The sequence below is a fragment of the Macrotis lagotis genome, chromosome 1 (assembly GCF_037893015.1).
Source record: "Macrotis lagotis isolate mMagLag1 chromosome 1, bilby.v1.9.chrom.fasta, whole genome shotgun sequence".
Classification (NCBI taxonomy): domain Eukaryota; kingdom Metazoa; phylum Chordata; class Mammalia; order Peramelemorphia; family Peramelidae; genus Macrotis; species Macrotis lagotis.
This window is the reverse complement of record NC_133658.1, coordinates 836,189,141-836,204,801: the sequence shown is the minus strand read 5'-3', so window position 1 is coordinate 836,204,801 and position 15,661 is coordinate 836,189,141. Positions and strand designations below refer to the sequence as shown.

The 15,661-nt window shown below is 35.0% G+C and overlaps 1 protein-coding gene across 3 annotated transcripts in view; it reads left to right on the top strand.

Annotated features, from left to right (window-relative positions):
• Positions 1 to 15,661, top strand: part of LOC141508582 (nuclear pore complex protein Nup98-Nup96-like) — a 92,041-nt gene that overhangs the window by 47,388 nt on the left and 28,992 nt on the right. For all 3 annotated transcript variants that reach the window (XM_074217346.1, XM_074217347.1, XM_074217345.1), the window contains exons 16-20: positions 1,923 to 2,215; positions 4,039 to 4,152; positions 7,126 to 7,264; positions 9,498 to 9,675; positions 11,179 to 11,343. In XM_074217346.1, coding sequence (XP_074073447.1) covers positions 1,923 to 2,215; positions 4,039 to 4,152; positions 7,126 to 7,264; positions 9,498 to 9,675; positions 11,179 to 11,343 — 889 coding nt within the window. The remainder of the gene's footprint in view (positions 1 to 1,922; positions 2,216 to 4,038; positions 4,153 to 7,125; positions 7,265 to 9,497; positions 9,676 to 11,178; positions 11,344 to 15,661) is intronic.

Here is a 15,661-nt window from a genome sequence, read left to right as displayed (position 1 = left end):
CCTCAGTAAGCTAACATTCTTTCTTATTGAGAGGAAAACAGCTCTACATATATACAGTGCATATGGTGCTATTGATAAAGCACTGGACTCAGCTAGGAAGACCTCACTTCAAATCTAGCCTTAGAAACTTACTAACAGGGGCACCTAGATACAGCACAGTAATAGAGCACTGTCCCTTAAGTCAGGAGGATGTGAGTTCAAATTCACCCTCAGACACTTAATAATTACCTTGCTGTGAGACCTTGGGCAAGTCATTTAACTCCATTGCTTTAAATAAAATTTAAAAAGAAGAAAGTTACTAACTGTGACATCAGGCAAATCACTTAACCTCTGTTTGTCTCAGTTTCCTCATCTGTAAAATGGGGATAAAAAATAGCACCTGCCTTACGGAGTTGTTGTGAAGAACAATTAGAGTTGTAAAGTGCTTTACAAACTTAAAAGGACTATATAACTGCTAGCTCTTATGATGATGATGATGAATCTCAGAGGGAAGGCACTAGCAGTAAGGATGGGGACAATCCAGAAGTAGGATTGGGGCTTTGTTTTAAATGAGGATGTGAAAGTGAAGAAGATCATTCTAGACATGGGAGCATAGCCATTGAAAAGGCAGAGTGGCAGAATAGTGTGTTTGAGGTCTAGCAAGAAACTGGCTTTTGTATTGATCCTGAAGGTAATAAAGGAGCCATTAGAGAGACTCAGGGAAGTGACATGGTCAGGATTCTTCTTTTTGTTGTTTTTAGTTGATATTTTAATTTTTCCTAGTTACATGCTACGGTTGTTTTTCATCATTCATCTATTTGCAAATTTAAAAATTAAACATTTTACTACCACCTTCTCTTCCCTTCTTCTTTCCACCACTCCCCCCCACCCCCACCCCAGTCAATGTGTCTGGTAAAAGTTGCACATGAACATTTGTATTCAACTCATTTACATATTAGTCATTTTGTACAAGAGGAATTAGGACTAAGGGAAATGAAAGAAAAATGATCGGGATTCTTGTTATGGAGTTGTAATATGGAATGATATCTTTGACTCCAGGGAGAAAACTAAGATTAATGGGTAAAAGTTGCCAGGAGATATTTTTTAGGAAAAGATAATCAAATCCATCCTAATAACAAGTGGAATGATTGGGATGGTACCTGTCATAATTAAGTAGAGGCTGAAGGACAGCATGGCCTATTAATGAATAGAAATTAGGCTGTGTGGCCCTTACTGATGAGCTACTTAACATCTCAATGAGATATTATTTGAATTGGTAGATGGAGTTTTTTTATCCAGGAGTTCCTACATCAATGAAGGTCACAGGTCCAGTCTTAACTATCAAGTAAAAACTGGTTGACCACCTGTTAGGGATTTTCTGGAGGACAGTTCATGCTATTCTAGGATTAAACTAGATAATTTATAATTTCTTCGTTTATAAAATATGGGAGTTGAGATAATGTTACATGAGATAGTTTTGTAATTTTTTTAAGGGATTTTCTTCTCTTAAGTACTTAAAGCTCAGACTTACTTTCCCCTTGATTTAAAATCTTCAGAAGTATAGTACTCTTGAGTCATAACTGGGAATATTCCTGACCACAGATCTAAAAACCCAACCCAAACCAAAACCCAAAATGTAATTATTTATGAATTTTGAGCATTTAATATTTGTATTTCAAAACAAGTCATTTCATGTCATTTTGGAAATTATTTGGATGCATTTTACCTTTCTTTAATGTATGTCCTGATAATATTGACAAGAAGGGAAATTTAGCCATTAAAATCTAATCATTTGCCATTTATCTTGAAAGTTGATTGGCATATAGTTGAACAAGAGCTGTCTTGCTCCAACTATATTACTTAAATGTATTTTATAAAAAGTAGGTCGCAGCAGAGATTCATTTTAAACCAAGCATATTACTTGATTTCATTCTTTTCCTTAGATTTAGTTTTCTCAGCAAAGCTGTTGATGAGAACCATCCACAGGATGGGGATGACGACTCTCTTGTGTCGCGATTCTACACTAACCCTATTGCCAAACCCATCCCACAAACCCCTGAAAATGCAGTAAACAAACACAGCAGCAGTGTAGATGACTCCATTGTCGTGTTGAACATGCGTGGTGCCTTAAGAAATGGCCTGGAAGGAAGCAGTGAAGAGGCTTCTTTTCATGATGAGTCTCTGCAGGATGATCGAGAAGAAGAGGAAGAAAGTGCTTACCATATCCATCCAGCAGGTCAGAGTCAAATTCAAATAGTATACTGTTTTGCAGCAGTTCATTGAAGCCCTTTGGCTATCATAGACTTCCATCACAGTCCATTTAATAAAATGTGTTGGTAGAAGCTGAACTTTTTGTATAACTGCTTCCATTTGACTTACTCAGTAGGATCCTATCCACAGTTCTATTGCTCATGCTAAGTTGCCCATCCATTTATTTTGGTAAGATGTGTCCTGGTAAACTTGTTGCCTTGTTTCCTACTTAGGGGGCTTGGTACATTAGATCAGTGGGCCAAAATGAAACATCTAGGTATCTTGACCCAAAGACTTTTTCTGTATGGTGTCTTCTATTGTGAACAATGCCTGCCTGGCTAATATCAACAGATCCTGAAATCAACTATAGTGGCTTTTATTGTATTTCCAGTTGTCTTATTGTCATATGAGGTATGTCCTCCATCATTTCTTGATACCCTATTTGCTACTTTCTTTAAATCAAGTACAACATCTACCTATTATAGCCAAGCATGTCTTTTTTCATGTCTTTAGCAACTCCATTTTCCAACTTTTCTTTTACCATTATAAAATTATAAGTGATCTTTCAAATTTCTTTTTATTTCAGAACCTCAAGAATTTGAGACTCTTTTTAGTCTGGGTAATCCTTCCATTAATGTCAGTTTTAATTCTTCTTTACCCAGAAGCTACCTTCCTGGTGAAGATTCTTTTTTTAGACATAGGTTAATTCTCAGAAAATATCCTTTTCAGTTTGGTAAGACTTTTTTTTTCTATTAATAATGGAACCTGAAGTCACTTTATGAAGTGTTGTTTGAACTGAGAAGGACTTTAATGGAGCAGAGTAAGTCTAGAATTTGTGAAATTAGAGCCAGATGATCTGAATTCATACATTATCTCTGCCACTTATTATCTCTGTGACTTTGGAGAATTTATTTCATCTCTCTGGTCTCATATTTGTTAAATGATAGGGTTGTACTAGATGCACTTTTAGATTCCTTCAGCTCTGAATCTCTGATCCTAGTGCTTCTGTTGTGTGGGGAGATATGCAGATAGGCATTGTCAGTGGTGTGATAGAAAGATAGTGTTCTTTTATTTTTTTTATTTTTTATTTTTTATTTTTTTCCTCTAAAGTTACTGGTTTGACTGACTTTTAGTTGTGAAAGGAACTGGGGTAGTCCTCACAAAACCCTCCAACTTCTGCTTTTTTCTGATACTTCTGCTTTACCCTTTTAAGTATATTTCTTGTATTACCTTCTGAGATACAAAGAAAGATCAAAACATGATAAAATTGAACTTGTTTAGGGATAAGACTAATATATGGTATCTCAAGTCTTAATGCAAATATGAGACAATTTAATTTAGCAGTCAGTAATATCTGGAAATTTGTCATAGAAAAAAGGGACTTTAAAAATTCCAGCGTAGATGTAAGGGAAGCATTGTGTTAGTTGGGCTTACAATTCCCATCCAGAATTGTATATAAACTACTATATATATTGTATATAAACTAGTTGTTACTTTGGACAAATTATTTTTCTTATCTCTGTTCCTCATTGTCTTTTTCTTTCAAATTAGGGGCTTCAATTAAAAGGTCACTCTTAGGCCCTAACATTCTATTGTTCTGTTCTAACAGGGGTGGTCAAACTGCATTGGAGAATAGACTCGAGTTTAAAATCTTGCTTACAATCTAGAATAATTTTAAAAACATAAAAGCTATTCTAAGCTTGATGGATACAAGTCCACTTTTCTGTGCCCTCAATTAAATGAATGAAATAATATCTACTACTTAATTCCCACTTAGATTTTTAATCATGTTTTCCATTTCTGTCAAAGGCATTGTTCTCACCAGAGTTGGCTACTACACGATACCTTCTATGGATGACCTAGCCAAAATTACCAATGAAAAGGGAGAGTGTGTTGTAACAGATTTCACCATAGGTCGAAAAGGTGAGTTTATTTGCTTTGACTTCTAGAGATGAGATATAGGATCTTTCCTTTATATCAACAATTAATAACTGTTTGGAAGGCCCTGGTTTTTATTGTTATTGTTTTTAATGAATCAGATCTTCTTAAACATTGGCATGATTCTCTGCTGCCCCAAGATATGATTAGTCTTTGAGTATATCACTGAAAAGAACTTTTGTGATTTTACTGTAGAGCTCTGGAACTTCTTGATTGTGAATGTGAAAACCCAAAGTTATCCTTACCTATGGTAATATTTTGTGAGTCTGTTCTCCTTCACACTACTATAAAACAGTAATTCTTTGTGAGGCTTATTTCTCTTTCCTATATGTTGGGGAAAATGAAATGTTGAGGAATTAGAAATGGGGAATCTGAGGCAAGGAATGGGAAGATTCTACTAAAAACTTTTATTTTAAGAAGTTTGAAAAAGAACTGCTGAAAGATGAATATTTTGGATAACCACCACCAAGGCTCTCAAAATTGTGGTTTTCTTTTTAAAGTTTTCATTAAATTAATTTTTATTTTTAATTAAAATAAGATTGCAGAATAGTGGAAGGAAAACTGGCTTTGAATATGACTCAACAATCTATATGCATTTGGGCAAATCACAGTCTCTTTAGACCTGACTTTTAACCTTTGGAGATTTGACTGGGATATTTTTAAGGTTTTCTTCTAGATTTAAGTTCTCAAAGTCTGTGAAGAATAAGAACATCCAAATCCTATTTTGTACCTAAGAAGAGTCAGCTGAAGATATTTAGGGTGAATGGTGGTAGCACCCTCTTTGACAGGAAGGAAGGCTCTCAGACTCTAACCTTGGAGTGGGATGGTAGAGCAGAGTGCATTGTGAAGATGAAAATGGACTAAAGCACCACAGTGGACCACTGCTTTCCTGAGTGCAGGAATCTAGCCAAAGGAGGAGAATTTAAGTAATTCAAGCATTTCTGTCTTTGCAAAAACAGAACTATACTTCTGATATGGTCTTAATTTGGAAATTTGGTTTCAGTAGTGAAGGTGTGCTAAAGAAGGATTTTCTTGATTAAAAATAATAATCCTTCGTTAAAAAGTTCAATTAAAACAGGCAGTTGTAAAAATAGTTCAATAGTTGCATTTTTTTGTTCAGGAAATCATAGACTTTACAGTCAAATTCAGTTTACTTGACTCTTCTAATTGTTAACAGAAGGAGAAATTCATATGGAATGCTCAGTTAAGTAAAATATTTAGCAATAATCAAAGAATAGGGGCAGCTAGGTGGCGCAGTGGATAGAGCACCGGCCCTGGAGTCAGGAGTACTTGGGTTCAAATCCGATCTCAGACACTTAATAATTACCTAGCCGTGTGGCCTTGGACAAGCCACTTAACCCCATTTGCCTTGCAAAAACCTAAAAATTAAAAAAAAATCAAAGAATAAAGTGGTGAATTCTAAACAGGCAGCTTCAATTTTGCAAGTACTGCAGGTAGAAACTGAGTCCATGGCAAAGAGAATGGAATATATCTTGGAGGAAATGAGGCTGCCTAATTTTAAAGAAATATTTGTAACCCAGCTCATCCTCCAAAAAAAAAATTAGCACCAAATTTTTTTAATTAGAAAGTATAGAAAAGTTAAAGTTCAAATATTTTGTCAGTGACTCAATTGACTCATCATGAGGGTTTTTATTTGTGCATCTGAAAAAACAACAGTGCTTTTTGTGATGCTTGTATCCAGGTTAAAAGTGAAAAGTGATAGCAAGCACTGAAGGTTCTTAATCATTTTATTTGTGCCACTTTACATAAGTTAGATTTGGGTCACCAAAAAAAAATCAGTAACAGGAATTTAGAAGACATACATAAGGATCTTTCAAAATTTTTGCTGCTATGGAATTGATGCATGTATAATTCCAATAGTTGAGAATTATGGAAAAGAAGTAAGAGGTGGTTCTCGAGAGTTCCATAACTAATATATTCTCTGGTTATTACAAAGGAAGGTTCTTTAAAACTTTATTCAGTAAAACCATCTTTGGTTAAGTAGATAGATTGAAAGGAATTACCAACTTTCAGTGACTGAAGATCCCAAATAACTTACTTAATGACTGACTCATAAACTGAACTTGTTGATGATGGCTGTAATTAATACCTCTTAGCAAAGAAAAAAAGGTACATAATCTACAATGAGGGACTGAATGCCCTAAGCATTTGAGTTGGAAGTCATGAAGGCTATTTATTTCATTATACTGCTTGGGTTTCTCCCTATTATTTCCTACTCCCTTATCTGAAATTTAAAACATAAGTAAAAGTGTGTCAGTATTTGAATATTATTCTCTTGGTTTCACTTGAATTATTTAATTTTATTTTTATATTTGGTACAACAATATAATACAGCTATAGCATCTAATTAAAAAATTGTGTCAGGGCAGCTTGGTGGAGCAGTGGATAGAGCACTAGTCCTGGAGTCAAGAGTACCTGAGTTCAAATCCGGCCTCAGACACTTAATAATTACCAAGCTCTGTGGCCTTGGGCAAGCCACTTAACCGAATTTGCCTTGCAAAAAACTTTAAAGAAAGAAAGAAAGAAAATAAAAATTGTGTTGTTGGAGCAGCTAGGTGACACAGTAGATAGAACACCTGCCCTAGAGTCAGGAGGACCTGAAGACACTTGATAATTGCCTAGCTGTTGTGACCTTGGGCAAGTCACTCTTAACCCCATTACCTTAAATAAAAATAAAATTTTAAAAAATTGCATTGTAACTTAGTGTAATATCTTTATTTAATTTGTTGAAAGTCATTTTAACAATTTATCATCTGTTTTCACCCACTTAACCAAAATTTTTGTGCAAAATAATGCATAATTCTATATGCAAAAATAAACAACCAACCACTTGGTGTTGCTGAAAATCCTTTGTGAACCAATTGGCGGTTATATGAGTGAAACTTCTATTCTTGTGGTACAGAGGATGGGTTTTAAATTGTTGGTTTCAATTTCTAGGTTATGGCTCAATTTATTTTGAAGGAGTGGTAAATTTAACTAACCTCAACTTGGATGAAATTGTACATATTCGTAGAAAAGAAGTCATTGTCTACTTGGATGATGAACTGAAACCTCCTGTGGGAGAAGGACTAAACAGGTAAAACTTTTTTTCCATCTTTACAAGGGGTCGGAAGGCAGATTTTCTTTAATGTGGTATTTCGGTTCAGTAAATATTTTTGAAGTATCCACTCTGTGCTTTTAGTGTTTCTTGTGCCCAGTGTTAGAGATAAAGATACGTATAACAGACCTCTCCAGGAACTTGCCCTTCCAAAGAAGGGGGAAGGCCAAATATGCAAATAACTACATAGGGAAGACTGAGGAAAACAATGTATAGGTTAAAGACTAGCATTTAGAGAGATGATTTTCTTTTTCTTTTCTTTTTTTTTAACAATTTTTTTGCTTATTTGTTTTATATTATTATAATTATTTTGTTATGAGAGTAAAATAACACCCCCCCCAAAAAAAAAAAGATGAGAAACCTCAAGAATAATGAGAGGGAGGGAAAAAAAAATTTACTTCAGTCTATGTTCAGATTCCAGTGGCTCTGTCTCTGGGATGAGTTGCCTTCTTTATCCACCAGAGAAGTTGCTTCAATATTTTTCTCACAGTTGTTATTACTAACTGCATTTCCCTCCACTCTATTCCTCCCACTCTCATTTATTCTATTCTCTCTCTGTTTTCATCCTGTTCCTATCCAAACGTATGTTGTTTCTGAGTGCCCTCTCCCATAATCTTCCCTCTCTTCTATCGCCTATTCCCCCCCATTCCCCCTTATCCCATCTCTTTCTTTTCATTTTTCTCTAGGATAAGATAGGTTTCTATACCCTATTAAGTATGTATATTATTTCCTCTCTGAACCATTTCTGATTAGAATGAAGACTCACTCATTCCCCCTTGCCTTCCCCTGTTCCACTCCGTTAAAAAAGCTTTTTCTTGACTCATGTGAAATATCTTAACTCCTTCCTGGAGAGGTCACTTTCAATGAACCTGTATGAAATAAGTTGAGGAATAAAAGTTAGGGAAGCTTCCATGAGAGAGGTAACATCTTAATTAAGCCTTGGAAAAACAGTGGAGGTGAGAGGCAAAGGCTTATTCAAAATATGATGTAACTTGAACAGAATTGAAAATGGAATGAAGAAAGCATTTTGTTGAAATGTAAGATATTTGCACCTCCATCTCCTTTCAGATTTTTGAGTATGTACTTGTATGTTTTAATTTTTAATTTTCCTTTTTTTATTAGGAATTTATATAGAAGGGTGAACTTTGGGGAAAAGATAATGAATTTTGTTTTAGTTAGGTTGGACGTGAGAAATCTTTAGGACATCTCAAAGCCAAATTTACTTATTACCTATATCTGAAAATGTGTTGCCAATAGAATACATAATTGAACAAGAATTCAGTGTAGTTAGTGATTTTGATCACTTTTTCTCTTTTCCCACCTCTTAATAATTGTTTTTTTAAATACTGACACAGTGTGAAATTCTGTAATTCTTTTGACTTGTTTCTGCTGTTTCTATTTGAACTCTAAAACATTGCTAAATCACAGCAATATCTCTTAAAACACTTCTCAAAAATTCCTTCCATTTTATATATTGGAAATACCTTTTCAGTTTTTTTAATCATGCCTAATCTCATCGTCATGTTTTTCTAACTTCTTACTACAGTTGTCCTTTAGTCAGATGGGAAAGTTCTGTGGAAATAATCATTTTAATGTTTTTGATCTTTAAGTGTCTGGTTAAATCTTATAAAAGAGCTGCCTGCTGATTTCCCTATTCCTTTGTAAGAGGTGGTTTCTCCGCCCCAGTTCTAAGATAGTCCATCTTTACACTTGCCACTATCTACATATCTTAAAGGAAATGTTCTCTAGGTCTTTTTCAAATTAATAATATTGCTAACAGTACTAGAGTCTTGACTTCTCGATCCAGTCCCAGGATTCATAGGTAGGCATTCACTAATCTCTTATGAGGCATTCTTTTTTCCCCTTTTAATTTATTTTTCCAAATATATCAAGAGATAATTTTCAGCATTCATTTTTGTAGTTTTAAATTCCCACCCCCCCCAACCTTGTTAGTTATATTTGTACAAAATGTTAAACAGATTTTATGAAGCATTTATTTATTACCACCACAATTGAATATTGTATTAAGATGTTATGGGAGTAGGCAGAGGCATGGTACCTTACTTAAAGAGCTTTTGGTATAGTCAGGGGACACATCTGAGCTAGAGAAAATTTTGAAAGCAGTGCATGATTAGCTTATTTTTTGTATAGGTATTGTTTTGATTCAAAATCCCAAATACGAAGCACTTAACCTTGATTTTTTGTTTAACAGGCGAGCTGAAGTCACCTTGGATGGGGTTTGGCCAACTGACAAAACTTCTCGTTGCTTAATAAAGAATCCTGAACGACTAGCTGATATCAACTATGAGGGGAGGTTAGAAGCTGTTTCACGAAAACAGGGGGCCCAGTTCAAGGAATACCGTCCAGAGACTGGTTCTTGGGTATTTAAGGTACTGCTATCTAGTTATTTCTGACTTTTTAATTAACGGGATCATGATCATAGACTTTCAGAGCTTGAAGGAGCTTTAAAGGCATCTAATTTGGGCAGTTACGTGGTGCAGTGGATAGAGTTCCAGTCCTAGAGTCAGTAGTACCTGAGTTCAAATCTGCCCTCAGATACTTACTTGGCTTGTTGTGATGATGGGCAAGTTACTTAACTACATTGCCTTGAAGAAAAAAAAAAGCATCAGCCACATCTGATTCAATTCTCAGTTGTTAGTTTCTAAGGAAGGAGAAGCTTGTTCCATTGCTTCATTTTAGTGTTCCTGGGGGCCAACTAAAAATTACACTGAAACTCAAGCCTCTTTCTCCTCCACAATTCTCTGTGACTATGATAAACAGTTTGGTAATGTAAAAGATTGTCTTGTCAATTTGAAGATCTTTTTCTTTCCACTCAGCTCTCTTTCCACAAGGCAAAACCATTCCAACTATGTTTTATAAAACGCTAGATGTTCCATTGCATGTGAAGACATGTCTTTTCTTGGCTTATCTGCCTAAGAGGATTTGTAAAAAATGATGACCTTCCCAGAAGTTTTATGAGTAGTACATTTAACCACAGATGTTTAACTATGATCTGAGAGGGATTTGATCACATTGATGGATTCATAGGAGATTGAAAATTGAGTCAGAAAAAAATCTGTTGAAGAAGCTGGAACTGTTAAGAAAAGACAACATAAATCTTTAGGGAGAACTATAATTGATGGCTTGAACTCCTTAAAAGATCATTGTACAGGAGAAGGAGTAGACTTGCTTTAACTGACACAGAAGGACAAAACCCAAAATGCATAGAACAGAGGATGAAACAGTATAAAAGTGATTTTAAAAAGTATCTGTATTTATCTAACCTGACACAAATGACTATATTTGTCAATTTTATTTTTTGAGGAGGAAGGGAAACTTATATGCAAACTAAGTAAATGTATATTCAATGTAAACTCAAATAACTAGTAGGCTAGGAGTTAAGGATATGCTTACAAGTTGGGTGAATCAGGAAAACCATAATGCATAGCAGGTGGCACTTGAAATTGTCCTTGAATGGAGCTAAGGATTCTAAGAAGCACAGGTAATGAGGGATAGCATTCCCAGCTAAAAGGAGGGCCTGTGCTAAAAGCATGGGGAGGGCATTTGGTAGGTCATCCACAAGAATGCAAAGAATTAATATGAAATCGTTTAGATTAATTAGAAATTAGATTTTGAACTACCTTTAAATACTAAAGATAGAAGGTATAGTTTTGGAGACAAGAGCCACTAGAGTTTTGGTATTTTGTTTTGAGGAAAATACTATGCTAATGATTATATCTAGTACCCATCAGCGAAAGTTATTGGGAAACAGATGTTGATTCAATAGGATAACTTCTTGATAATCCTGTGGGGTTAGTATGCCATGAAGCATCTGGATTTTCGACATTTAGTCTTATAACCCTTGGTTATATTGCGTTTGTTCTCGTTTCTAGGTCTCCCACTTCTCAAAGTATGGCCTACAGGATTCTGATGAGGATGAGGAAGAGAATCAATCTAAAGCAGAAGCAAAGAAATTGAAAACGGCTCCCCTGCCTCCTGTAGGCCAGCCAGTACCACTACAAATGGCTCTCAATGGCAAACCTGCTCTTCCATCCCAGGTAGAAACTGGACAGTGAATTTGAACAGAACCGGTGAAATGGAAGTTGAGCAAAAGCCAGTCGGCTAATACAAACCTGTTGTGTGACCACTTGGAGACCGAAGAGTCCAGAATTGTTGGGAATCAAGTTGAGACGGATGGACGGGGACAGAGAGGGTGGTAGGGTGGGGTCTTTATCCCCTTGAGGGATTTGGAGGATCTTTTGGTAAATTGAAATTTTCCTCTGTGGTCCCCTACAGACAGTTAGTTTTCCTTCTTGAATAGAGAATTACTGAATTCTGTTTGTCCTTATACATGAGATACAGATATTATCTGCCTAGGTTCATGCAGGACAAATTCTATCTTGCTCAACATTTTTTAATATGTGCAACATAGTCCTTGCTCTTCACTCTTCTATTTGAAAATGTAATTTGTCTTGGACAAAGGTATTTAAATACAGTTTTTCCAAGTTGTTTGCCTATTCCTTAAGCAAACATGTATATTTGTATTTTAAGAAGGTGTATTCTATTTTTATGGAAAAATACAAAATGTAATTTTTGCAGTTTATTTTGGGACAGGGGAATTATCTGGTTTTGGAAGAACTTGGGAGGGAGCAGGGATTAGAGGGGAGACTTACTATGTTTGAATTACCTAAGAATTGTTGCATTTGTTTTGTATCACATTGCTTTTTTAGCCATTTTAGACCAGATTAGAGTATAATCCTTCTTTCTGAGGAGCAAGAGGTAAAATTTTTATATTTTAAACTCCTGGTATAATATCTTGACTTAAAAAGAATTTAGCTTTTGTTTAGGTGATGTTTGGACACAATAAAAAAAAAAACTATTCTTTGCTGGGGAGTAGTGAGAGTGGGATATCTTAATATATAAGTTTTCTCCTTTTTTAATTGTCCCTTTTCCTCAGCCAATGAAAGCTGTTTCCTTGGACATTTTACATTCCAAATAATTTGGCTGCTGTTGGTTCAGCTTTTATGATTTTTAAAAATATTTCCTTAGGAAATATTATTTTCTGCATTTCCTATACTGTGTGTGTCTAGAGGCATGTTGCAATTCAATTTGATGTGCTCTTTTTGCAATATTCTTCCCCACAAAGAATTTTTGATAATTGCAGTAAATGTAAGCAGAGTAATAAGGGTTTGGAAAGTGGGGGTGTCCCAGAATCACTTTTATTACTTAAGATTGAATACTTGCATGTGTGGCAATGTCCATTTTGTCATAAGTACCCATTTCCCCTTCCTGTTGTCCAAATGATTTTTGTATTCTGGAACACATTTCTTAAGGGAGAGGGGGTGGGGTGTTAAATCACTACTGTTAATATTTGAGGATGCTCTAGTTCTTATGGAAAAGAAGTACATTCTGTATGGACAAAGAGCATGAACTTTGACCATCAAGTTCTCTTAGTTTTCACCCAGCTCTTTTTAAATTAGGGTTTTATTTTTCAGCTGTTACATGTAAAAAAACCTTTTTTTTAACATTCTTTTTAAAAACTTGTGAATTCCAAATTCTCTCCCTTTATTGAGAAGGCAAACAATTCTATATGGGTTATACATGTATAGTCATGAAAAATATTTCCATATTAGTCATGTGAAAACAGCCATCCCCTTCCTTCCCCAAAAGTAGAGTATTGTCTTGGGTATTGTTGAGAATAACTAAGTCATTCACAGCTGATCAACTTACAATATTGGTGTTACTTTGTACACAGAACATTTCACTTTGCATCAGTTCATGTAAGTTTTTCAAGATTTTTCTTATAATACAGTAGTATTTTATTGCATTCACATGCTAACAGTTTTTTTCAGCCATTTCCCTGATTGATGGACATACCCTTAATTTCCAATTCTTTGCCACCAAAAAAGAGTTGCTATAGATATTTTTGTATTTATAGGTCCTTTTCCTTTTTGTTTTTTTTTTTCAAATCTCTTTTAGTACAGACTAGTGGTTGTATTGCTAAGTCAAAGGTTATATATATATGATTAATAACCTTTTGTGCATAATTCCAAATTGTTCAGTGGAATGGTTGAGTCAGATCATAACATCACCAGTATTGAATGCATTAATATCTCATTTTTCTTATATTTGTTATTTTTCCTCCAACATTTGTCATTTTCCCTTTCTGTCCTATTAGCCAATCTAATAGGTATGAGGTAGTACCTCAAAATTGTTTTAATTTGCATTCTCTAATCAATAGTGTTCTAGAGTATTTTTTCCATATTAATAGCTTTGATTATTTCATCTGAAAAAATAGTTATCAATTGGGGAATGGCTCTTATTTTTATAAATTTGACTCAATTCTCTATGTTTGAGAAATGAAGTCTTTAATCACAGAAACTAGTTCAATATTTTTTTCAGTTACTGTTGCTAACTTTTCCCCTCCGTCCTATCTACCTCATCTCTCCTAAGAAAGTATTTTGCTTCTAACAACCACTTCCCTCAGTCTGCTCTCCTTTCTACCCCTCCCCCTTCTCCTACTTTTCTGTAGGATATGATAGATTTCTAGTCCCAATTGAACGTATATGCTATTCCCTCCTTGAGTCAATTCTTTTTTTAGGTTTTTGCAAGGCAAATGGGGTTAAGTGGCTTGCCCAAGGCCACATAGCTAGGGAATTATTCTGAGGCCGGATTTGAACCCAGGTACTCCTGACTCCAGGGCTGGTGCTTTATCCACTACGCCATCTAGCCACCCCTCCTTGAGTCAATTCTGATGAAAATAAGGTTTTCTCTCATTTCCCCCCACAAACACACACACCTTCCCCATTTTTCCCTCTGTTAAAGCTTTCTTGCCTCTTATATGAGATAATTTACCCCATTCTACCTCTCTCTTTCTCCCAGTGCTTTCTTTTTTTTTTATCCTTTAATTTTATTTTTTATATATCATCCCTTCATAGTCTACTCATACCTGTGTTCTCTTATTTCTATATACACTCCTAATAATGAGAAAGTTCATAATGAAACTCTTACAGAGTTATCAGTATCATTATCATTAGGTTCCTTATGATTTCTCTTGCCTTTTTAGCTTTTTTATGCTTCTCTTGAATTTTGTATTTGACAATCAGATTTTCTGTTCTGCTCTTTTTATGAGGAAAGTCCTCTATTTCATTGAATGTCCATCTTTTCCCCTGAAAGAGTATGCTCCATTTTGCTAGGGAGTTGATTCTTTTTTTACCTTCTAGAATATCATAATCATGCTCTACAATCCTTTAATGTAAAAGCTGCTAAATCTTGTGTCACCTTGACTTGTATTATCCTGTGACTCCATGATACTTGAATTTTTTTTTCCTGGCTGCTTGTAATATTTTGCCCTTGACCTGGGAGCTCTAGAATATTCTTGGGGGGAGGTTTTCATTTTGGAATCTCTTTCAGGAGATGAGCTGTGAATTATTTCATTTTTAATTTTACTCTCTGTTTCTAGAACATCAGGGCAGTTTTCCTCAATAATTTCTTGGAATTTTAAAATTCCTTAGAACCTATTTTCCAGGTCATTTGTTTTTCCAGTGTAATATTTCACATTTTCTTGTATTTCCTCATTCTTTTGGTTTTATTTGTTTCTTGATTTCTCATAAAGTCACTAGCTTCTGTTTCTCAATTCTAATTTTTGACAAATTATTTTATTTAGTAAACTTTTATACCTTTTCCATTTGGCCAATCTTCCTCCCTTTTAAGGAGATTTTTCATGAAGGAATAAATTTTTGTACCTCATTTTCCATTGGCCAGTGCTGCTTGACTTTTGGACCTCTTATTTGGCTTAGTCTGTTTTTTTAAATGTTATTTCTTCAGTATATTTTGGTGTTTCCTTTACTAAGCTATTGACTCTTTTTTCATGATTTTCTTTCATCATTCTCATTTCTTTTCTCAATTTTTCCTGTATTTCTTCCTTGATTTTCGAAATCCTGTTGGAGCTCTTCTGTGACCTGAGACCCATTCATATTTTTCTTGGAGGCTTTGGATCTGGGAGCTATGACTTTTATCTTCTTCTGAATGTGTGTTTTGATTTTTTTTGTCACCTTAATGTCTTTCTATGGTCAGAATTTTTCCCACTGTTGGCTCATTTTCCCAATCTATTTCTTAGCATTTATCTCTTTGCTAAAGTGAGGCTCTGCTTCTAGGGAAAAGGCACACTTTTCCAAAAGTGCAGCTGTTTTCAGAAATACTTCTAGGAATCTGTAAGTGTTCAGGTCTTCCAGAGTAGGATGATCTGAGGAGAGGTGTGTTTCCTAATCTCTTGCCCTGTGATCTGGTCTTTGAGAGATCACAAGTTCTCTTCTGCTCTGAAACTGAGGAGGGTCTCCATTCCACTGTATAAACAAGTTCTGGGGCTGTTGTTCC